The sequence below is a fragment of the Ranitomeya variabilis genome, chromosome 7 (genome assembly GCF_051348905.1).
Source record: "Ranitomeya variabilis isolate aRanVar5 chromosome 7, aRanVar5.hap1, whole genome shotgun sequence".
NCBI lineage: Eukaryota > Metazoa > Chordata > Amphibia > Anura > Dendrobatidae > Ranitomeya > Ranitomeya variabilis.
Genome location: NC_135238.1, coordinates 51,741,687 through 51,767,436, shown reverse-complemented (window position 1 = coordinate 51,767,436; position 25,750 = coordinate 51,741,687). Strand labels below are relative to the sequence as shown.

The following is a 25,750-nucleotide window of genomic DNA, read 5'->3' as shown; positions in this document are numbered from 1 at the left end:
TGGTCTACAATATATATCGTGTTTCATATATTATGTCAAAGTAATACCGCAGAGGTCCTCCTATTCATTGGAAAGGATGTGAGTACCCGACAGTGAGCGCTAAGCATAAGTCATCAATATCAATCCAGTGACAACCCTTTATGGTTATAGCAGTATTACTCTGATACTACAGTAGACATTGTATAGCACAGGTATGTGATTGCTTTATTTGGCGACTGTGTTGTGCCTTATTAGATCACTTTGTGACAGCACTGCATAACATTGTTATCTATAATCTAACTGTATGGAAGTGATGTTTGGCCAACATATGACTCCAATATTTGGGCGCCGTATTGCATGGCACCTGTATGGTATGTTTATTCATACACTGTTTGACAGTACTCTAAATGGGTACATGGAAAAATCACTTCTATTTCCTTTGAGCTTTCACTTATATACAGAAGTGTAAAAATTCTGTGGCTTCATTTTAAGGGTGCCAGAAAAATGCTCACAGAAGACATGCTGCGGTATTTGCACCCCGTCATCTTGTTGTTCATATGCTATGAAGTGAGATTTTGCAGCCCAACAGATGACCTTAGTAAGTGGTAAAAGTTACTACATAGACTATCATCTATCTATCTATCTATCTATCTAGATTCAAAAAAAGGAAAGCAGCACAAAAAGGTTTGAAAAAAATACACCTGATGCTCTTTTATCATTAATTGACTATTTAGTCATTTTTTAATCACTATCACGCAGTATGTAATATACAACACCTATTAATATCAAGATTTAAGGGGTAATTTAATCTGCACAGATGCACTTTTGTATTGATGGTCGATATATGTATTATATATTATTTTTTAGAATATTGCACTTAATGAGTTTCTTAATGAGATACATATGTATGTGTTTCACATAAAAAGCTGTTTCATTCTTGTATTCACTGCTTGAGAAAGGATACTACATCCGAAACGTTGCCACGCCGTTCAGGCATTAAAGTCCACTTATTTTTTTCAAACCTTTTTGTGCTGCTTTCCCTTTTTTGAATCTACCATTGGTGACCATTGGATTGCTGGTTGGGAGAGCTTTGCATGTTTTGTAAGGTAGTATTTGATGCTGTTCCAATTTTTTTCTTATCTATCTATCTATCTATCTATCTATCTATCTATCTATCTATCTATCTATCTATCTTTTTATGTATCTATCTATTATCTATCTATTATCAATCTATCTATTTAACTATTATCTATCTATCTATCTATCTATCTATCTATCTATCTATCTATCATCTATTATCTATCTGTCTATCTATTGTCTATATATATATATATATATATTATCTAGCTGTCATCTATTATCTGTCTATCTATTATCTATATTTATCTATTATCTATCTATCTATCTATCTATCTATCTATCTATCTATTATCTATATCTATCTGTTATCTAACTATTATCCATCTATTTATCTATCATCTATCTATTATCTATCTATCTATCTATCTATATATATAATCTATCTGTCATCTATTATCTATCTATCTATCTATCTATCTATCTATCTATCTATCTATCTATCTATATAGAAAAAATAGGAACAACACCCAACTAAATACCTTATAGAGTGCACGCTTCCCTAGCCAGCAGTCATATCGCCTCTCAGATAATAAGCAAAAAAAAGAGGAAATAGCACAAAAGGATTAAAAAATGTGACTTTAATGCCCAGTGGCGTGGCAACGTTTCGGATAAAACGAATCCTTTCTCAAGCCTTGGCTTGAGAAAGGATTTGTTTTATCCGAAACGTTGCCACGCCACTGGGCATTAAAGTCCCATTTTTTAATCCCTTTGTGATGTTTCCCCTTTTTTTTTGCTTATTATCTATCAGTCTATCTATCTATCTATCTATCTATCTATCTATCTATCTACTATCTATATTTCTGTCTATTATCTATCTATCTATCTAATCTTTAGATGCTTTTATTTTTTTTTACACATTTCTGCATGGATGTTGTCCTGCTCTTCTTATACACACCTCCAAAGTTTAACTTCAGAAGTTGTGTGCGCCGTTTTGACTCTGTATGGTAATAGCTTGACTGTCCTGTTGCAGTAATTTATCTCATTATCCTGTTCTTCTGAACAGGTCCTGCAAAAATGTATGCACAATCTTAAAAAAACACCCATTCATGTATGCAACAGATTTTCCAATGCAGATATTCCTGCAACACATCTGCCCTATGTGAATGTACCCATAGGGGCCAATTCATTAAGACTGGCATTTTGCACGCCAGTATTAAGGCGTAGACCGATGACTGTATTTCTCGTGCGAGGATTGCATCGCAGTGCAAGGACTGGCCGGTCATCTCTCCTGACATGAGAGTGACAGTGTGATGTATTTCTATGCAGCTGTCACACTCAGGTCAGGAGAGCCAACAGTCAGTCCGAGTATTGCAATGCAATCCTCGCACGAGAAATACGGTTGCCTGTCTGCCCCCTTAATGAAAGTCTCTGTAGAGTATGATTTACCAAATTCATTAAAAGGTGAATGCCACGTAATGAATTCAGAACATCTTCACAGTGGCATGTGTCTCATCGTGGACTGGAATAGCATTTCTGGAGTAAGAAACACCAGCACTTAAAGGGCATAGCCACCCCCTGGCCAACCTTGGACCCCCCCACCTCTGCCAATTTTGCCAGTGCTGCTTTAAACTGGCTTGAAGCAATTTTTTATAAGATGTAAATAAATGTGACATATAACATTGAATAATGTTTGGCTCATATTCCCTTTTGTGCCTGCAGGTTCCCTTCCAGTAGAAAAAATCAGGTGTGAGTCATATACAGGTAATTGTAATATAATATATATATATACAGTATATATTGTACTATGGAGAACATTATGGCAAAATATGTTCTGTGTTAGGGGAGAAGCGCTGGAAGCAGCTGTATATGTCTCCTACAGAGGCCACTTCAGAAGAAATGTGGTATGACACAGTACCCACCAATTTGTAGGGCAACCATATAAAGGGATTGCCCTCCACTTTTACAATGATTACCTATGCTTTTGACAGGTCATCATTATCAGATCAGTAAGGATGTGTTGCCCAATACCCTCACTGATAAGCTTTTCCCGGTTCCGGCAAACAGATGTTATCAGTTGCAGTGGAACAATACAGCTGTGGTGGCACCGGTTGGGTACTGCACATCCGCCCCTATTTGAATAAATAGGAAAGGACTTGAGGTTCCTCATTGCAGTCACCATACAGCTGATACCGTTTGGCCGCCAACATTGGGAACAACTCATCGGTAAGGGTGCCAAGTGTCAACTCCCCGCTCTTGTATTGATAACCTATCCTAAAGATAGGTCATCAATATAATAGTAGTGGACAACCCCTTTTTCGTGGTGCTAGATTACTCAGGCATCCTACTCAAGGAGATTATAATATGTTATACCTAGGACAAGTGTCTTAATGGGACAATTTTTTTAAGAACCACAATCTTACCAAATGGGCCAGGAAACTAGGCTCCATAATAGCAAATTCACTATGATAACTAGAGTTTTGTTCCTCTATATAGCTACTTAAAGAAATCCTAAATGTCTTGTCTCTAAGCCAAAAGTACGGTACTATTAAAAAAGAGCAGACTTTACTTGTGTCAGTGCTCAATCCCTCTATGAAGAGCAGTTGATAACCGATCTCCACTACTTCACCAATCATGGTAATTAATGTTTCTAGACAACTGCTAAACTTTGGATGCACAGCACTTGTGATAATGACTCACCTAGAGTGTTAGTAATACTTATTACATGTAACCAATGTGTTTGATCATATTATATAATGACGACCAGACAAATTCTCCTTATTTGACAGAGTCGTGTTCTCTGACGTACCTGGTGGACACAACAGGCTCAATGCATGATGATCTTCGGCAGCTGAAGTGGGTCAGTGGCTGGCTTCTAGATCAAGTGTCAGCTCGATTTCCATGTGGAATACGAAAATATACAATGGTGGAGTACAATGATCCAAGTAGGAGAATATTTTAAATATCCTTTTATTATCTAGAAGGCAATAGGTTTGATTAGAAAAAGGAACACAGGGGGCACAGAAGGGAGTTTATTAGTAAGTGGGAGATGGATAAATTCAGCTCACCAGGCTTCATTAGATTCCAAGGTCCATCCACGCGCTGTGCTGCCTTGATCAAAGGCGTAGTAAAATTGCAAGCAGAAAAAAAGGTTGTCTCCAGCATAGAAATTCATATGAATAAAACCTCACTTTTGTTTAGAACTTTCTTAAAAACATGGTCTTAGGCTTTTACAAGTTGTAGGATCCCTGGTAAACTACCGACGTTTGAGGTCTTACTCATGGTAAGTATCGGTAGTTTACCAGGGACCCTACAACTTGTAGAAACCTGAGACCATGTTTTTAATAAAGTTTTAAATAAAAGTGAAGTTTTATTTACATGAATTTCTACGCTAGAGACAACCTTTTTTTTATGCTTACAGAAGGGAATTTGTTTTGTTCCTTTTGTGGACATGTGGATCACTAAGCCAACAGAAATGCAACATCTAAGAGTTGAGGTCAGCATTTACTTTAGTCAAGTCCTTGAGTGCAGAGGGCTACTGAAGGCTCCTACATAGAAATAAGCAAAAAAAATTAAGTAGAATTGAGAAACTAATTTTTGCAAGAATAAAATGTTACTCAACATTCTACTCACATTTTACAAAAATCTGCAACTTTTGAAAAAAAAGGCAGGCAGCCATTTTTCTGAACCATAAAAGAAAAGACCATCAAAATATGATAAATCTTGCCTATGTTATAATTATACTTATTATACTACTTATACCATCCTCATTGGCACCTTTACTACTCACTGCTAAATGTCTGGTCCTCATCTTGTCTTCAGATCAGCGTTGGCAGATGTAAAATCTCTGGGTTTGCTAGGCCCAAGAAGGTTCTGCAGATGCTCTCTCAAAGGAGCTCAGCTCTGAGACGTATGACATAATCGCATGAGCTGCTACCTTTGCGAATTTCCTGAGAAAACAAGCATGAACAGTCGTATTTGAATTTTGCCTGATCCGCTCATCTCTGCTCTTACAGTGTCCCAGCAAGAGATATTTATAATAGTTTGCTCCTACCACAGACACATCCTATTGCACAGAAAGTCACTTTCAACATTTGTCGTTGGCGTGTACTGGCTTTAGATGTAGTTGTAGCTAAAGGGGCTGTACAGGATTTTTCCATTTTTTTTTCATATTGCTTCCAGTCTCCATTTTATGATAATTTGCAATTAGCTTTCTTCACCCATCTGGCACCCATCTCCACATCCAGTCACACATCACGTGATTGCCCTTCTCAGTGATTTTTCTACTTTTTGTGATGTTGTCTTTTCTTCTGCTCTGGTCTCTGTATGGGTCATCACCAATGATGTCAGTTTGACAGAACGGTGGATGTATAAGAAGGTGACTTTGCCATTTTTTGGCTGTTCTATACTTAATGGAGCGGTTTGGTTCTATAAAGGTAAAGGGGGTGTGACAACATACGCACTTGGTGAGAAGACAGTTCTTCATTAAAAATGCAATCCTTATTCCTGGAAACAGCAGGGACTTAGAAAAAGAACACACTGCAAAAAGGAAAAAAAACACTAGGGAGGTATTTATAGTACTATAAAAGGGTTTTTGAAAAAAAAAACATTTTTGGTATCTGAAAACCACTTTTAGAAAAGATGATTAATTTGGTGTGACTAGAAAAAAATTGAATAATATTATTGACCTTTTCTTTCAGTAATAGGACCAACAAAATCCACAAACTCTGTAAGTGAATTTGACAGTTTCTTCAATAATCTCACCGTACGAGGTGGTGGGGACTGTCCTGAAATGGTCATTACCGGCCTTAAGGTTGCTTTGATGGATTCTCCAGATAATTCATTCATTCTAGTTTTAACGGATGCGTCAGCAAAAGACTATGATGATGAAGTGTTAAAAAAAGATGTTTATTCTCTCATAAACAGAAAGCAATCAAAAGTAAGTATTTAAATCAAATGACTCGGAGATACTAATAACTGTTATAACTATAATTATAGAACTGTACTTGGTATCCTAAGTATAAGGGGGTGAAAAGATGTTTTTATAGTATAGCTATTAAAAAACCTCAACACAGCTCTATGTCCTATCCATTTTCAACTTCAAGGCCATTCAAAATGCTTTGTTTCTACCCTGCTAGTTAGCCTTATCAGGTTGTTGGCTGTTTTCATAGTGATCAACAGCATTGATGATCATTTGAAAGGGAAAGTAATCACTAGCAAAGATTTCATCAATGAATAGATCTACTGTTGCATTTCAATTATTTTTCTGCTACTCGCAGTTACATCGGTGCATTACACCCACACCATCTCCGGTATTGGCGTGAGCACAGAGGGAATCCTTGCTCATTAATTTCTCTGATTATACATATATATAATATATAAAGCTGAATGTGTGTGTGTGTGTGTATGTATGTGTGTATGTCCGGGATTGACATCTGCACCATCGGAGCTACAGCCACAAAATTTTGCACAGTCACACGTCTGGACCCCGATAGCGTCATACGCTATGTTGAGAGGTGAAATTTGACATACAGCACATATATACTATATACAGGGGAGATGACTTACAGGTATATACTATATACAGGAGATGACATACAGGTATATACTATATATAGGAGGAGATGACATACAGGTATATACTATATACAGAAGAGATGACATACAGGTATATACTATATACAGGAGGAGATGACACATAGGTATCTACTATATAATTGTCTAAGGGTCACATCCGTCTTTCTGTCTGTCTTTCTTTCTGTCTTTCACGGAAATCCCAAGTCGCTGATTGGTCACGGTCAAACGGCCATGACCAATCAGCGATGGGCACAGTGTGGCCGCAAAATGGCCGCTCCCTACTCCCCTGCCATCAGTGCCCCCTGCATACTCCCCCCCATTCAGTGCTCACACAGGGTTAATGGCAGCTTTAAAGGACCGCGTTATGCCGTGGTGTAACGCAGTCTGTTAACGCTGCAATTAACCCTGTGTGACCAACTTTTTACTATTGATGCTGCCTATGCAGCATCAATAGAAAAAAGATCTAATGTAAAAAGTAATGATAGTAAAAAAAAAATCATTATATACTCACCCTCTGTCAGCCCCCGGATCCAGCCCAGGCCTTTCCCGCTCCTCGTGACGGTCTGGTCCATGCATTGCGGTCTCACGAGATGATGACGTAGCGGTCTCACGAGACTGCTACGTCATCATCTCACGAGACCGCAATGCACTCTTGGGACCAGAGCGTTGCGAGGAGCATCGGTAAACGCCTGGGCTGGATCCGAGGGCCGACAGAAGGTGAGTATATAACTATTTTTTATTTTAATTCTTTTTTTAACAGGGATATGGTGCCCACATTGCTATATACTATGTGGGCTGTGCTAGATACTGAGTGGGCTGTGTTATATACTACATCTCTGTGCTATATACTATGTGGGCTGTGCTACATACTACGTGGCTGGGGTATATATTACGTGGCTGGGCAATATACTACATTTCTGTGCTCTTTACTATGTGGCCTGGGTTATATACTGCATGTGCAGTGTTATATACTACATCTCTGTGCTATATACTATGTGGCTGTGCTATATACTATGTGGCTGTGCTATATACTACGTGGCTGTGCAATATATTACGTGGCTGTGCAATATACTACGTGTCTGTGCTATATACTATGTGTCTGTGCTATATACTATGTGGCTGGGCAATATACTACGTGGCTGGGCAATATACTATGTGGCTGGGCAATATACTACATGTCTGTGCTATATACTACGTGGCTGGAAATATACTACGTGACTGGGCAATATACTACGTGTCTGTGCTATTTACTACGTGGGCTGTGCTATATACTACGTGGGCTGTTATATACTACATGGGCTGTGTTATATACTACGTGGGCTGTGTTATACGCTACGTGGGCTGTGCTATATTTCTCTGCTGTATGAATCGTGGTATGTGTTAAAGAGGGGGGCACACTGAGACTCTTTCTCCTGGGGCCCTCAAAAACCTGGAGCCGGCCCTGGCTTCACTGATTGGTCACGCACGGCCGCGAACAATCAGCGACAGTCGCAGTCCACCCACGAATTGGCGCGGAATTTGAACCACGCTTCGCTAATTGGTCGTGCCCGGCCGGCCGAATCCTTTGTATAAATTGCATTATTCTGAAAACTTCATAAATAAACTACATACATATTCTAGAATACCCAATGCGTTAGAATCAGACCACCATCTAGTCTAATATATAAAGCTGAATGTGTGTGTGTGTGTTTGTGTGTATGTATGTGTGTATGTCCGGGATTGGCATCTGCACCGTAGCAGCTACAGCCACAAAATTTTGCACACGTCTGGACCCCGATAGCATCATAGGCTATGTTGTGAGGTAAAATTTTAACCCCACACTTTCCAATTCACCAAACAATTTTGCCCCTATCTACATAATGGGGAAAAAGTGAAAGGAAAAGTGTTGGAGGAAAATTGACAGCTGCCAGATGTGAACAATGGGGACTTAAAGAATGAGAGCGATGGCACCAAAGAGTATATACCGTACAGTTGCTAAGGTGGGGCCCCGACATGGGATACTCACTACACACGGGGATATGAACACAGACACAAAATGTGCCACACACTACCATGTGCTTGAACACATATATCACCCTCAGCACACATTTCACCACACATACACCAACTTCGCCACATAAAAGTCGAAACACAAAAGTCACCGCTCAAAACTCGCCACGCGCAAAATTTGCCACATGCAAAACTAGGCTCACGCAAAACTATACACAGGTGCAAGACTCACCTCATGGAAAACTCACCACACTAAAAACTTGCACACGTGGAAAAATTGCCACATGCACAAAAGTTGCAACACATGAAAAAGTTGCCTCACACAAAACTTGCACATACTCAAAACGCACCACACATAAAACTCGCCACGCGCAAAACTAGCCATGCTCAAAACTTGCCATGCGCAAAACTTGCTGCACACAACTTGCTACACTAACCTGTCACATGCAACTCGACACACAAAAAGTTGCTACACGCATGTCGCCACACAAAACTCATCTCACAAAAGTCGCTACATGCTTGTCGCCACACGCAACTCAACACACACAACTTGACACATGAAACTCGCCCTAAAACACACACAAGTCTGGTATTATCCTTCAAAAATAAAAATCGGATTAATAAGCAGACATACTACAAGAGCAACAAATGTACCATATAGGAAATACGGCAGCTGTCAGTCACATGACCTGTCTATTATGTGTATGTGTGAGCTAATATATACTGCCAGGGGGGAGGGCTTCCTGATGGCTGGGGATTTATCAGGCTGCCAATTTAGCTTACAAATAATGAGGTAAAAATACTGACCAAATAACGCGTGAACGAGGTCTAATACAGGAAGAGATGACATACAGGTACATACCATATACAGGGGAGATGACACACAGGTATATACTATATACAGGAGCAGATGACACACAGGTATATTCTATATACAGGAGGAGATTACTTACAGGTACATACTATATACAAGAGGAGATGACATACAGGTATATACTATACACTCACTGGCCACTTTATTAGGTACACCTGTCCAACTTCTTGTTAACACTTAATTTATAATCAGCCAATCACATGGCGGCAACTCAGTGCATTTAGGCATGTAGACATGGTCAAGACAATCTCCTGCAGTTCAAACCGAGCATCAGTATGGGGAAGAAAGGTGATTTGAGTGCCTTTGAACGTGGCATGGTTGTTGGTGCCTGAAGGGCTGGTCTGAGTATTTCAGAAACTGCTGATCTACTGGGATTTTCACGCACAACCATCTCTAGGGTTTACTGAGAATGGTCCGAAAAAGAAAAAGAATCCAGTGAGCGGCAGTTCTGTGGGCGGAAATGCCTTGTTGATGCCAGAGGTCAGAGGAGAATGGGCAGACTGGTTCGAGCTGATAGAAAGGCAACAGTGACTCAAATCGCCACCCGTTACAACCAAGGTAGGCCTAAGAGCATCTCTGAACGCACAGTGCGTCGAACTTTGAGGCAGATGGGCTACAGCAGCAGAAGACCACACCGGGTACCACTCCTTTCAGCTAAGAACAGGAAACTGAGGCTACAATTTGTACAAGCTCATCGAAATTGGACAGTAGAAGATTGGAAAAACGTTGCTTGGTCTGATGAGTCTCGATTTCTGCTGCGACATTCGGATGGTAGGGTCAGAATTTGGCGTAAACAACATGAAAGCATGGATCCATCCTGCCTTGTATGGAGCATCTTTGGGATGTGCAGCCGACAAATCTGCGGCAACTGTGTGATGCCATCATGTCAATATGGACCAAAATCTCTGAGGAATGCTTCCATCACCTTGTTGAATCTATGCCACGAAGAATTGAGGCAGTTCTGAAGGCAAAAGGGGGTCCAACCCGTTACTAGCATGGTGTACCTAATAAAGTGGCCGGTGAGTGTATATAGGAGATGACACACAGCTATATACTATATACAGGAGGAGATGACACACGTATATACTAAATACAGGAGGAGATGACATACAGGTATATACTATATTCAAGAGGAGATGACATACAGGTATATACTATATATAGGAGATGACACACGGGTATATACTATATACAGGAGGAGATGACACACTTATATACTAAATACAGGAGGAGGTGACATACAGGTATCTACTATATAAAAGAGGAGATGACACATATGTATATAGAGGAGGAGATGACATACAGCAGGTATTTACTATATACAGGGGAGATGACATACAGGTATATACTATATACAGGAGATGACATACAGGTATATGCTATATATAGGAGGAGATGACATACAGGTATATACTATATACAGAAGAGATGACATACAGGTATATACTATATACAGGAGGAGATGACACATAGGTACATACAATATACAGGAGGAGATGACATACAGCAGGTATATACTATTTACAGGGGAGATGACATACAGGTATATACTATATACAGGGGAGATGACATACAGGTGTATACTATATATAAGGGAGATGACAAACATGTATATACTGAGGGGAAAATGAGAGGTGTGAGGTGAAAATGAGAGGTGTGAGGTGAAAATGAAAAGGTGTGAGTGCAAAATGAGAGGAGTGAGGGAAAATAGTGGAGTGATCGGAAAATGACAGATGTCAGGTCGAAATGACAAGTGTTAGGGGGGAATGAGAGGAGTGAAGGGGGAATGAGAGGAGTGAGGGGAAAAGAAGAGGAGTGAGGGGGAAAATTAGAGGTGTGAGGGAGAAAATGAGAGATGTGAGGGGGAAAATGAAAAATGTGAGGGAGAAAATGAGAGGCGTGATGGGAAAATAAGAGAAGTGAGGTGCTATAACAAACCACAGATATTTACTATGCCCTGTCAACACCGGGCTCTTCAGCTAGTATTATATATAATATGCAGTATATAATTTATATGTACAGTATATACATATATACTGTAAATATACATATACAGTATATATATATATATATATATATATATATATATATATATATATATATATATATATATATATTCATGGACAAGTGGACAAGCTTCAGCTTTGTATTCAACTCAAAAATGGAGGCGATACTTTATAAAATGGAGAAACTTTGTTTTCTTCAAAAACATAGAATGCGATTGCAGATGCCTACTGTTTGACACCTGTTAACAGTGAACAGATTGAGTATTAGTAATCCATGCCTAAATTTTGTCTACAGATCTTTTTTCTGATAACCGGCTTATGTGCTGGTACAGCAGACCCCAGATATCTAATTTATAGAGATATCGCCTCCTTAAGTTTTGGACATGTATTTGAAGTCAATCTCTCAAAGCTAAATAAGGTAAGTAAATTATTTTGCTATCTATGAAGTGTTTCTGGCAGTGATGTCAAGTGTTATAGTATTGTAAATCTATACATCTTCATTGCTATACACACAGTGCAAGAATTATCCCGGGAGTAGGTATATGACCTGTTGACATGACATGGATGACAAATTTTGCTGACCATATTGTTCACGCATGAATAAAGATTCCTGGCAGTATTGGATATGTGTAGACCAATGGGTAGAATTATTTTTGCATCTCTCATGCATTGCTGTCCTTCTTAAATAGGTCCATATTCCCAGATGACAACTTAAACATTTTATATTTGTACATTGGAGAAAATAGAATTTCTCTTATTCATGGGTCTAATAAAATCATTAGGGATTGATGAAATCTTTTTGCAGAAAATAGAAGGAGATGAAGACTAAGATTGTGTGTAAATATGTGGAGGAGATGCTTAAAGAGGCGGGTGTGCTCACCAGCTTTTTCTGTATGAATCATTTGCAGAAAAATTGTACATGTGCCTCTAATTTTATACTTGGAAAAGTTTCTGGCTCCTTCATTCTACAGTTTTCTGCAAATTCTTGTTTTTGGGCTTTGAATATTGAGAAAAATTCTATTAATGCTACATAAATGTCTATTATGGTTAAATCATAAATTCTATGTATTTCATCTTATGCTTTATAACTACCTTTTGATACCTTTTAAAGGTTTTTTACTATTTGGACTTCACTCTGTCAAGACCCGTTAACAGCTCAACCAGACTATTCTCCAGGGACTATAACACAGAAGATAGTTCTGCCAACTTCTCAGTGGCAGACAACTATACTGCATTGATATTGACCACAGATGGGATTATCCATTCATTACAAGTGATTGACCCATATGGTAAATACATAAATGTACAGTGGTGCTAATGTTGGATATTATTTCCTATACATTTTTGTGACATCACTTCTTCGGTCAGTGCTGGTTTCTGCTCCCTTGTTCTCTTCTTCTCTTCTTACAATGTGCAATGACAGTGCGCTCTGCTGCCGGCTTGTCATTTCTGAACAGAGACGTCAATAAAGCGCATTGCCACTGTGCAATAAGAACAGTGCATATTGACAAGATCCTATTGAGCATCCGTCGGAATTGAAAATGCTCAGTTGAACAGAGACTACCCCAGCCCCTGAAAGGGACATTTCTGATGCCCCCTAATAACGACTTGTTTGAGTTTCTCAGCATGCACTGGGATTCTCAAAGGAAGTAGTAAAGAAATAGAATAAAATAAAAAACAGAGTAGTGAGGAAAGGATAGGTAATTTTTAATTAAAGTGTATTACAAATAAGATAAAATTAGGACATGAAATGGATAGAGATTTAGGTTTCAAATAAAATTTAGTTTCGCACCACCCCTTTAAGAGGTTTTTTTATGCAAAATAAATGGTATGGTTTATGATGATTTTTATGACTTCTTTTATTTATTGCAGATTCAGAAACAAAGCTTAAAACCATTATATCCGAACCCTGGGGATCCATGTACATTGTGGAGAACCCAGTAATAGGATCTTGGGAGCTTCATGTCAGTGGAGAAGGGCATTGCGCTATCCGTGTAGAAGGATTTAAAGGTACACATCAAGTTTCTACTGAAATAAGGATTTGCCTTTAAATTGTTTTTCCTTGATCTTATTTTTCGCTTTGTTCTTTTGTCTTTTAGTGAAGAATATATCAAGTAAGTCAACGTGCCCGAATATAAGTGTTGACTGTGACTTGACTTTTTCCTACAAAGGGTCCAGTGTTACATGTAACTGATCCCAATGCTCTCACAAATGTACTGTATGTTCACAGACGTGTCTGTATGCAGATAAGTGAATTAATTTTCTGATAATTAAACTTGAGTTTGAGGTTTTTTAATGCAGCTAGACCCACTGTATTCAACTATTTGCGATTTGATTTGCGCAAAATGCCATCCACTTAACACAATGTGGAAGATTTCATTAGCCAGAAGCGGATCACATGACCTCAGGCACAACGAGGTGGGCTTTCTTGTAATGCCTTACAGCTATAACATGACATAGTATAGCACAGCGAATCAGGAGGAACTATCGTAGCCTGTATAAAAGCAGAAACAGGGAATGCAGTAGCCATTTTGTGGGGAATTTAAATAGGGAGAAAAAGCCCATAAACACTGAATATACATTACAGATATTCAAGAGGGGAAATATTCACGAGCTTACCACATTTGACAATAAAATTATATGAAATGATAAGTCATTCAGCCTGGTAATGGGGGGTGCCAAAACCCACAGGTGACTAATGGCAAATATCTAGAAAAACAAAAGTTTATAGGCACATTCACTCTATTAAAATTGTATCCGTGCTTTATTTTTATTTCTTTAAAAGACGTTCTATTGTTCTCTTGCTATGTGGGACACTGGTCTTTGAAAAAATTACAAATCAAACACAAATTAAATTTTAATCAAGTACATGTGCGTGTAGACCCTTGTTTCTTCAGACGCATTTTGGACAGCAGAGAAGAACATTTTCCATTCATTTACCCATAGCCATGTATTTTGAGATCATGCTGAAATATCTAAAGATGTATTTGCATTAAGGAGCCTGAAGTGAGTTGGATACAGTCGTAGGATTCTTAGAGTGTCATGTAAGTCATCGCAGGGATGCTGAAAGACTTGTGATTCACCCCAAACTGATTCTCCGCAAAATGAATGATTTGTTTTGCAAAAATTAGTCCTAGTTGGTGAATTTGAATTTAAAAAGATCGGCTCATCTCTAGCATACACCAACCACAATCGTTCTTAGATATCTATTTAGTCATGAATACGGTTTGTATTGTAAAATTTGATAACAGATCCACTTTAAATTGTGAAATACCAAAAATGTTATACTATTTATTTTTTGCCCAGATACTGAAAACTGTTCTGAATGTGACTTAAACGCTATTTGTGAAGAATATTTTGGCATCAAAGAATGTTCATGCAATGAAGGATTTATCGGCGATGGCTTTGCATGCTCTGACATTGATGAATGTGCCTATCCTTGGTCTAACGACTGTCCGGATATCTGTGAAAATACACATGGCTCATACGTATGTGAGTGCCCAAATGGTTACACCAAAAATATAAATAATAAATGCATCGATATTGATGAATGTTCAGACCCTACACTCTATCGCTGTCAATCTTTGGCTGATTGCTCGGAGAAAGCAGGATATTCTTCTTGTTCATGTAAGTCTGATTTGACCAGAGATGGGGTCAAGTGTAAAGATGATGAATGTGCAACAAGTCTATGTGACCAAGGTCTGGAATGCCGAAATGAAGATGGATCCTACAAATGCTCTGATCCATGTTCAAGCTATAACACCCTCAATGATCCTTGGAGAAGTATCTTCAGACCACAAGGTGACAAGTGTGATAGTAAAATAAACGGGTGGTACAGATTCATAGGGACTGGAGGAATTCGCCTTCCAGAAAGCTGCGTGTCTGAAAATAAATGTGGCACCGAGACTTCAATGTGGATAAATGGTTCACATCCTTTACCCAATGAAGGAATAGTAACCTTCACGGCTTGTGCTCAGTGGGATGGTGACTGCTGCTTCTGGTCAAGCACCGTGCAAGTCAAAGCCTGTGTAGATGGATATCATGTATACAAATTACAAGGAACACCCAGATGTCCAGCAGCGTATTGCACAGGTAAGGAGTTATCTCTGCATCAATGGAGCCATCTGTCCTTCTTACTATAGAATATTTAGCAGGTTTGCTCAAAGTAATCGACAACTGAAAAGGAGGACCACTAGATCTAAGCTCACAGTATGTTTTACAATCTGTAACCATTAAGACATGTTTGGTAAGAGCTGTAGATACAAAATAATGACAATTTGAAAAGTCTCTTCATTTTTTTCTATTTTAGATGCATTGAATAAACCAAAAAATCTGCAACCAAAGTGAACATATTTTAATATTTCAATATTATATACAGTATATTATATATATATATATAACTATAAATATATTATTATATTTCAATTTTTTTAACCCTCATTTTATGCCTAAAATTGCCTTTCAATGCCAAATAATAATTCTATTCAAAGCCCATAATACAAATTTCAATACCACCTTAAAATCTCTAAATAATAACTTTGTGCAATATTTATATACCGTATATTAACTATTTTGCAGTGCTACCATAGCGCTTCCTAGTGAAAAGATTTATCGTGAACTCACTTGTAGTTTAAGGCTGTAAAAGAGTTATGTTAAAGTATCTGGTGGTCCAAGGCGCTGAAGGTGTGCATGCCCCAATCTTAGATTGCTCATGGGAGTTAATTCCTGGGGACACTTTAGGAAATTGAACTCTTTATACATTTGCTCCATTTGCGAAAATCATAAACCGACCCTACCAGACACTCAGCTTTAAAAATGTTTTCCTGGGTCGCATTATCTAGAGTTGAAAATCTTTATGATGTAGTATCAATTAGAGGTACATAGGATTCTATTTTATGAGCAAAATCATGTTTTAAAGTAACATACTTTTCAAGGTATCAGCCAATATTATAAGAACATAGATTCCTAATGCATTTAAAGGCTTTTAAAGCCTCCTGTCTTCACTATCTACTTTAACTCCTTTCTGCCATCGGGCGGAATAGAACGTCTGATGGCGGTACCCCTCACCTTGATGTGGGCTCCAGCGAAGAGCCCACCTCAAAGAAGCGACATCTCAGCTGTTTTGAACAGATGATATCTTCCTGCAATAAGTGCGAGTGGAATCGTGATCCACCCGCACCTATTAACTAGTTATATGCTGCTTTCAAACTCTGACAGCGGCATTTAACTAGCGCTTCCGGCCATCCGGCCGGAAATGAGCTTACCGGTGACCCCCGTCACGTGATCGGGGGTCATCGGCATGACAACCAGAGGTCTCCTTGAGACCTCTATGGTTGTTGATGCTGGATTGCTGTGAGCAGAAATTTTTTCCTGTTTTCTTGTACACAACATGGCAAAACCAATGGTGTCATTAAAAATTGTCTTGCAAAAAATAAGCCCTCACATGGCCATATTAACGGAAAACTAAAAACACAATGGCTCTGGCAAGGAAGAGAGCAAAAAACGAAAACGCAAAACCGAAAAAAGCTACGGGGTTAAGGGGTTAATAACTGGGAGTTCACTAAAGGGAATGAAGAAGTAAGATCTCTCATATTGATTTACCAACAGATCCAACCTCTGGAAAGAATCCGTGCTCCTGCGCGAAGGATGAGGAATGCAAAAGAGTGAATGGCGTTGAAGGTTGCTACTGCAACGACGGGCGAGATGTTCAACGTAAGTGAAATATTGAAACTCCTTATTAATTGTACTTAACCTAGGCTAGCAGGATTAGGTGAGAGGGGAATTTAGGTTAAATATGTAGCTTTATTGTAGTCAAAAATCTTTGCAACAATTCTGCATGGATTAGCAGGGAACTCTAGATAAAATTGTGTAAATGTTGGTGAGGATCTTGCTGCTGATTTTCCTGCAGGAGCAGCTGAATGTGTAAAAAAGTACTCTAGTTACCTTCCATTGTGCTTTTGTGTTTCTCTTGCCTGGTCCATGTGTGATCGGCTGCAGTGGTCACCTTAGATGAGAATGATCAATAGGGGGCTAAGCCTCAGAACAGCAAAGGGAGCTATAGTGTTTTGCTTTTAAACTTTGTGAAAATCATTTTTCCTACAGGCCTTGCTTATTTTACTGAGGATCCATAGGAGTAGCAAAAGCCACAAAAATGTTTCTCTTTTTTTGTATATTTTTACTATTACAATTACAATCAATGGGAAAAAAAATCACAACAAATCTGTGACAAAAAACTTACCTAGTTTTTTTTCCGCTTATCTACTAATATGATGAAAATAATTAGCTGTGTTAATTTGCTAGTAAAAACTAATTTTCTTTGTCAAACTACTTTTGTCACATCTTTCTAGGTTTAGAAGACTTGGATTTGAAGTTACAATGCAACACACACAATATAGAAATGTCATTTAGGACATGTCAACTAAAAAGCTTAAATGCCAAAAATATTTACTTCTCTGAAGATCACTGCATTGGAATCAAGGACAAAGAGAACACTAGCATGATTTCCATTATATCTCCTCTTCAAAATGAAAAGTGTAGAGCTCACCTACATGTAAGCATGTACTGAAAATATCTATTTATCTGTTAAAGAAATGTGCTTCTTGTCCAACTTCTCAGTCACTTCTCTCCTGCACTGATCATTCATTCTGAAAAACTGCTCATATCTGTCTACAGATCTGTCTTCAAGGTGGGATCAAATTGACCATGCTGTCTAAAGAACTCTATGGAGTCAGAAGGGGGAAAGAGATGGAAGGAAAAGGCAGGAAAGAGACAGACAGCACATAGAGAAGCTGCTGAGGCTTTTAGTGTAGATGAAATAACTACTAATCTGTCTACAGATCTGTCTTCAGGGAGGGATCAAATTGACCATGCTGTCTAAAGAGCTCTATGGAGTCAGAAGGTGAAATAGATGGAAGGAAAAGCCAGGAAAGAGGCAGCCAGCACATAGAGAAGCTGATGAAAATCTTATAATACATTTCTTAGCTATCAGAGCTCTGTTGTCCAAATAAATGATGTGAAAATTAGAGATGAGAGGATCAGACAAAATACAAAATTCACCTGTTCATGCAGATTTTCATGGAAAATTTGGATCTGATGTCCCTTATTATGCTTTGGGGTTTCGTCAGACCCCAGGGCAAAATAAAAATAGTATGTAACAAATCATACAAATCTTTATACTCACGTCTCTATCCACCCATTCACTTCTCACCTTCAGCCATCTAGTCTGTCGCATCTTCAGATTGCTGCTTACATTGAATTCTCCAGCCTCTCATGCTGGGCGTGGATTTCCAAGGCTGATGAAGCCTAGGAAGGTTCTGCGAAGCGCACCCCACAGGTTGTGGTGTCATGGCTTTCGCATGCTAAGAACCTTCATGGAGGTAATCAAACCAGAAAGCCCCATTCCAGTGTGAAAGGTACGATCTGAAGATGTGACAATTACTGGAGGGGTGACTGTGAGGAGAAGAGGTGATGGGGAGGTGAGCAGTAAAATGAGTGAGCAGAAGGAAATATATTTTTTTACATTTTGATCACCTTTTGAGGTTCAGAAAAATGGCATCCGAGAGCCACCACTCTGCTGAATCTTTGCAAATGTGAATAAAACGTCTGCATTTTGGAAAATATGGATTTTTGTAAAATTCTAATTGAATTTTACTCAAATTAATTTGCTGATGTGTAGTGACATCCTGTCCCCTTGCTATCATGATCAGCACTAGCTGGTGTGACTTTTATCTTTTAAATCTAGTGCTGACATAGAATAGTGTGGACTTTTCTACACCACCTCCTTCCACTTTATCTGTAAAATAGAAAATTAAAGCTGAAAGATCATGCAAGGATTTAGTTTTGAGTTTTAAGTGTTAAGAGAAATAAGATTCCCATAAGAAAATGTTAGAGGAAACTAATGGAAGGACTTTATATTCTACAGAACAATGGGACGCATGCTGTTTACTGGAATACCATGTATGTACAGCTGGAACCAACTAAGATCATTGTGAGGAACTCTGAACTTCAGCTAAACTTTTCTTGTTCATATCCTTTGGATCTTACTATTAAGACATCTCTAAAACCTGTCCTAAGGTAATGTGCCAGCTTTGAGTAAGTTTGTAATATTAGTGAACTTAGCAAAATTAAATATTTGCAATATGTGTAAAATTAAAAGGAGTATTTTACTTACGGTAATTTTAAGAAATAAAGTATTCTCAGAAATTGCACAATTTTGTAATATGCTTCACATATTATGTGACTAATCATTGTAAAATCTCTTCTTACTGTCATAGAAACTTTATTTTTTTATTTCCGAAAGGATGAAAATCCATCGTTGGCTTACTGTACAATAGTAAAAATTTTTAGAGCTCCCTTGTAAAGAAATTAGCATTTGTGTAATCATGGCATGAAATGATAAGAAAGTATAGGGAGATGGGACTAATTGCTTTTCTGCATCAATGTATGATACAGTCAATGTACACTCACTGGCCACTTTATTAGGTACACCTGTCCAACTTCTTGTTAACACTTAATTTCTAATCAGCCAATCACATGGCGGCAACTCAGTGCATTTAGGCATGTAGACATGGTCAAGACAATCTCCTGCAGTTCAAACCGAGCACCAGTATGGGGAAGAAAGGTGATTTGAGTGCCTTTGAACGTGGCATGGTTGTTGGTGCCAGAAGGGCTGGTCTGAGTATTTCAGAAACTGCTGATCTACTGGGATTTTCACGCACAACCATCTCTAGGATTTACAGAGAATGGTCCGAAAAAGAAAAAAAATCCAGTGAGCGGCAGTTCTGTGGGCGGAAATGCCTTGTTGATGCCAGAGGTCAGAGGAGAATGGGCAGACTGGTTCGAGCTGATAGAAAGGCAACAGTGACTCAAATCGCCACCCGTTACAACCAAGGTAGGCCTAAGAGCATCTCTGAACGCACAGTGCGTCGAACTTTGAGGCAGATGGGCTACAGCAGCAGAAGACCACACCGGGTACCACTCCTTTCAGCTAAGAACAGGAAACTGAGGCTACAATTTGTACAAGCTCATCGAAATTGGACAGTAGAAGATTGGAAAAACGTTGCTTGGTCTGATGAGTCTCGATTTCTGCTGCGACATTCGGATGGTAGGGTCAGAATTTGGCGTAAACAACATGAAAGCATGGATCCATCCTGCCTTGTATGGAGCATCTTTGGGATGTGCAGCCGACAAATCTGCGGCAACTGTGTGATGCCATCATGTCAATATGGACCAAAATCTCTGAGGAATGCTTCCAGCACCTTGTTGAATCTATGCCACTAAGAATTGAGGCAGTTCTGAAGGCAAAAGGGGGTCCAACCCGTTACTAGCATGGTGTACCTAATAAAGTGGCCGGTGAGTGTATCTTACCTGATATTTTAGTTGTGCATGAAACAGGAAAGTAATCATTCTTTCTGCACCATTTATGGAGTAGAAGTTTTAGGCATTTTTTTATTTTTGCTCCAAATTCACAGTTTTTGAATTTTGAGCCATTTTTATGCTAGTTTCTTTTCCAAGACCTTGTTATTTCTTTTATTGCTGGACAATCTGGCCATGGTTTTGATTATCCAAATGTTTTCAGCTAATTCCTCATTTCAGACTTTTCAAAAATTAGCAATGTACAAAGTTTGCCTATTTTTTTTGTGCATAGCTGACATCTGACATTTTGAAGCTTAATTAAAGGGTTGTGTGACATTTTACGCAAAAAGAGTGCAAGTAAAACAAAAGAGCAAAAAATATATATTTTTTTAATTTGTACCAACTTTTTGAAACATCATGCACCGTTTTGATTAATTTTTCGAATAAAAAATGAAAAATTAACTTTTCCTTGTTTCCATAATTTTTGCCCATTGGTAGGAGATCTGTTAATACAATAGGTTTATACATTACTAGTAGTTACTGATTATTTTGTTACAGTTCCATATCTTTCCATATTGAGGGTGAAGGGGAGTTCAAGGCGCATATGGCAATATATAAGGACCACAATTATCTGACCTCATATGAAGACCAGGAGGTGGTGCTCTCAACATCATCAACGCTGTATGTGCAAATCTTTCTAGAGGGTCATAAGCCATCAGATTATGTCACGGTGATGAAGACTTGTTATGCTACTCCAGGAAAACGTATAGATGATCCAATAAAATATGACATCATTAAAGAAAGGTGAGGAATAATTAGTGGAAGACATAAGCCCTACTAATCTCAGTAACTCCATGATCACAATCAACAGAAAGCCTTTCGAGACTCTCCCTTGGATGTTTGGTTTTGGTGAAGGGACATTAAATCACGACATGATCTTTTTAAAAGGATTTTACCACAAGTAGAAGTCACAAGATATTCTTAGGATATGCCATAATTTCCTTATTTGTGTCTATATACCGCTGTATCCACCTTGATCTTCAGATTGAAGGCTTTGCAGCTCCTACAAAGTTTCTGTATAGTTCCTCTATTGTGGACTGCAAAAAAGTTCTTTTCACATAACGGGAATGTATCGTCAACTTTTTATCCCCCAAACTGTTTAGATGTAAATGTAGCTCTTACAAAGACAAGTCCAGCAATACCTTTATCCAGCTACTAGTCTGTTTCTGTTTCCGAGAAATTGCTGTTTTCATCCATATGAAAATGAGGCTGAAGTGCTTTTGATGTGTGGAAGCACTTCCCAAACCTCTGGCACTCCAGCTCTATTCTCCACCCAGTGCTGCCTTCTCATGCTTGACTGATGGCTCCTTTGTTTGACTCATGCAGAACAGAGGCTGTCAGTCAAGCAGAAGGTGGCTGGGCAGGCATTATTGCTGGAGAAAACAGAGGTCTGAGAAGTGCTTCTACCTGTTGAAAGCACTTGAGCCTCATTTCAATATTTATTCAAATTGCAATTTCTCTGTAATTCTAGCTAAAGATATCGATGGATTTATCTTTATAGGAGCTACATGTGCATACAAATAATTTGAGGGGTTAAATCCTGCTGACATATTTCCCTTAAATAGGTCAGTGTTGTAGTTTTCTACACGGAGGGCGATTACACACAGTGGAAGCCTTGTGACAGATCTGTATATACCTCAATCATCTCATATAGCAGCATATTAATTGTAAGATATGAAATGTATAAGCTGCATACTTTTTATGGTATATCCACCTCAGAACAGAGGAAGGGAACCATGCTCTATATAGCTGCTAAAGGGTTTTCTCTCTTTCTTTCTTGTGAAGGGCTCTCATAAGAAAGGTTCCAATAATTATTAAAAGAGTTCTCCACTTTATTTTTATTTTAATCAATGTGTTGTGGACCTTATTTTGCGACATTTGATAACATAAATGTATACCATGCTCTCCTTCTGCACTTGGTAATGCCGCTTTCCTCTGCTCTGCACAATGTCCCTGTTCCCCAAACAATAGTTAATAGAGAATCATGTGACCAGACATGTCCATCAGCTTCCTCTAAATAAAAGCCAGCTTTCCCATATGCAGTGTTTTTCAATTGCAGAAATATGATGGACAGATAGGGTCACATGTTCCTCCATCAGCAGCCATTGTGTAGACAAGACAGCTGACTGAGCTGAGCGATCTGTAGAGAAGCCTGTACTAACAATCAAAAAGGTGGAGAACCCATATAACTGTAAGTGCCACAAAATCATATGCCCAACACATATGGAAAAATAAAGATAAAGCGGAAAATCCCTTTAGCCCCTTCACCCCATGGCCCTTTTTCATTTTTGCGTTTCTGTTTTACGCTCCCCTTCCCAGAGCCATAATTTTTTTAATTTCCATCAATATGGACATGTGAGGGCTTGTTTTTTGCAGGACGAGTTGTATTTTTGAACAATATCATTGGTTTTACCATTTTGTGTGCTCCAAAACAGGAAAAAATTCCAAGTGCGGTAAAATTGCAAAAAAGTGCATTACCACAACTGTTTTTTGGATTATTTTTATCATGTTTACCAAATGCTAAAGTTGACCTACCATTATGATTCTCTAGGTCATTACGAGTTCGTAGACACCAAATATGTCCAGGTTGATTTTTAGTTAAATGGTGAAAAAAAACTCCAAAGTTTGTTAAAAAAAAAAAATAATTGCACCACTTTCTGAGACCCGTAGTGTCTCCATTTTTCGTGATCTGGGGCTGAGTCAGGGCTTTTTTATTGTGTACAGAGCTGTCGTTTTTAATAATACCATTGTGGTGTGGATATGATCTTTTGATTGCCCATAATTGCAGTTTAGTGCAATGTTGTGGCAACCAAAAAACATAATTCTGGCATTTGGACTTTTTTTTTCGTTACGCCGTTTAGAGATAGGATTAATTATTTTTATAGCTTGAAAGATCGGGCAGTTCTGAACGCGGTGATACCAAATATGTGTAATTTTTTATTTTATTTTGAATTGGTCAAATAGGAGGTGATTTGAACTTTTACATTTTTTTTATTTTTTTTAGATTTTTTAAATCACTTTTCTTTACTTTTAGCATGGTTCAATAGACTAGAAGCTGCAGTTGTCCGATAAGAAGATCAGATTGCCTGTGTGTAGCAGAAATGCTCACTTGCTATGAGCGCCGACTGAGTTCAGACCCCGAGTTGTCATGCCAACCCATCGGCGACCCGTGGACATCTGACACGGGCGCCGATAGGCATTGTCAGAGATTGACAGTGGCATTTAACAGATTAATATCCACGGGTGGATCGCGATTCCACCCGCGGCTGTTAGGGGCACATGTCAGCTGTCCAAAACAGCTGACATGTGCGGCACATATCGTGAATGGGTTAAGTGATTGCATATTTCATTTCAACAAATTAAGTGTCTTTATTGTGTAATAAAAAAGTTATACAAAATTCTAATACATTTCTGTATTAATTTATCACATTTTTCAAGAACTCTATTTGCTGTCTTTCAGTAGGAATTTTTCCTATTAATATCTGCTCTGTAGTTTCATTGTTACTCTACTTTACTAATTTGCTTTTTAACTTTCCTGCCCTTGACACAATGCCATAACCTAGATCACAGTATCTACCTTCCAACCACATACACATATACATATTCCAATTACTTGGTCATAAGCCATAAACTAATATTGATTAAGCTCTTAGAAATAAAAAACCTGATACAACGACTTCTGAGAGTGTTTCATTTTTTCTAGATGTCCTAATAAAGAAGACACGAGCATCAGGGTGCTGGAGAATGGAGTCTCTTTACGAGGACGTTTTTCTCTGCAGATGTTCAAATTTGTTGGAGACCACAATCTGGTGTATCTACATTGTGAAATAAACCTCTGTGATACCAAGAGACAATTGTGCAAACCGGTGAGTCAAAGTTAGTGGGAAGTATTAAAACGGGAAGAACCTATGGTCCAGCAGAACTGCATTGAAAAGGGTGTTCTGCATGAAGAAGGGAGACCATACTGTGGTTGCACTTTCTGAAGTAAATAAGTAAAAAATGGCCGAAGGATTCCATCCTTATCTCAAGAAAGTGGGAGCTTATTGCAATCATTATCCATACTAGATAAGAAGTTGAGGTTCAGACGTCAGCTTCATGGAGAAGACTGGCTCAGCTAGGTCAAGTATTCTCCCAAGGGGAGTTGAACAGGTATGGAGATGCAGCAGCACACCATAGACCTACATAAAATGGAAGTTAAAAATAGTTGATAGGGGTCGTAGTTACACACATTGACCCATGCGGCCCTCACAAAGGAAAATGGAGGTTCCCATTCTGGACTGCTTGTTTTGTGCAACATGTAATGCAATGCAATGTGTAATCGTGAAGTTCCTGCCCTTGGATTGTGCAGAAGATCTGCATATCTACCTCATTGGATCCTTATCTGCCATGTCAAGATGCACTATGTGGTCTGCAGTGGCGTATTGCTAAGGTAACAGCACACCCACCCAGCCAGGATCCAGGGACATGGAAACAACCTTCGTCAAGGGTGTCCACCAGCATTGCAATATTTCGGCGACATAAACATACAGCGAATTGATTAGTACCTTTTATGAAGTCCTGCCAATGATAGGGCTTCAAAATAGTAAAATATGGCTATTATGGAGGCCTACCCCTGTCTCTAACCATTTAGGTGCTGTGGTCTAGATAGCCAAAGATGAGAGTAGCTGTAGAAAACACATCTATTATTCTGGCCGAAATAGTCCATATATGTATTACTTTGGTGAACATTTGTTATAATGGCCGGCATGTAGAATTATATGTTCTTGGTAGTATCCTTTACTTGTAGAATGTACTGCCAACTGGTGATTCTTCCGTTCATAATAGTTGACCACTG

At 38.7% G+C, this 25,750-nt stretch overlaps 1 protein-coding gene across 1 annotated transcript; it reads left to right on the top strand.

The window, feature by feature from the left end:
• The first annotated feature begins 3,850 nt into the window (after positions 1-3,850).
• On the top strand, positions 3,851-25,744 carry LOC143786237 (uromodulin-like). The gene is made up of 14 exons (XM_077275513.1): positions 3,851-4,001; positions 5,757-5,995; positions 11,798-11,920; positions 12,614-12,791; positions 13,375-13,512; positions 13,602-13,616; positions 14,809-15,601; positions 15,645-15,727; positions 17,110-17,214; positions 17,850-18,052; positions 19,424-19,575; positions 21,415-21,660; positions 24,620-24,782; positions 25,703-25,744. Exons 1-14 carry the CDS (start codon positions 3,887-3,889, stop codon positions 25,742-25,744), a joined length of 2,595 nt encoding a protein of 864 aa, XP_077131628.1. The 5' UTR covers positions 3,851-3,886.
• Positions 25,745-25,750: the final 6 nt, after the last annotated feature.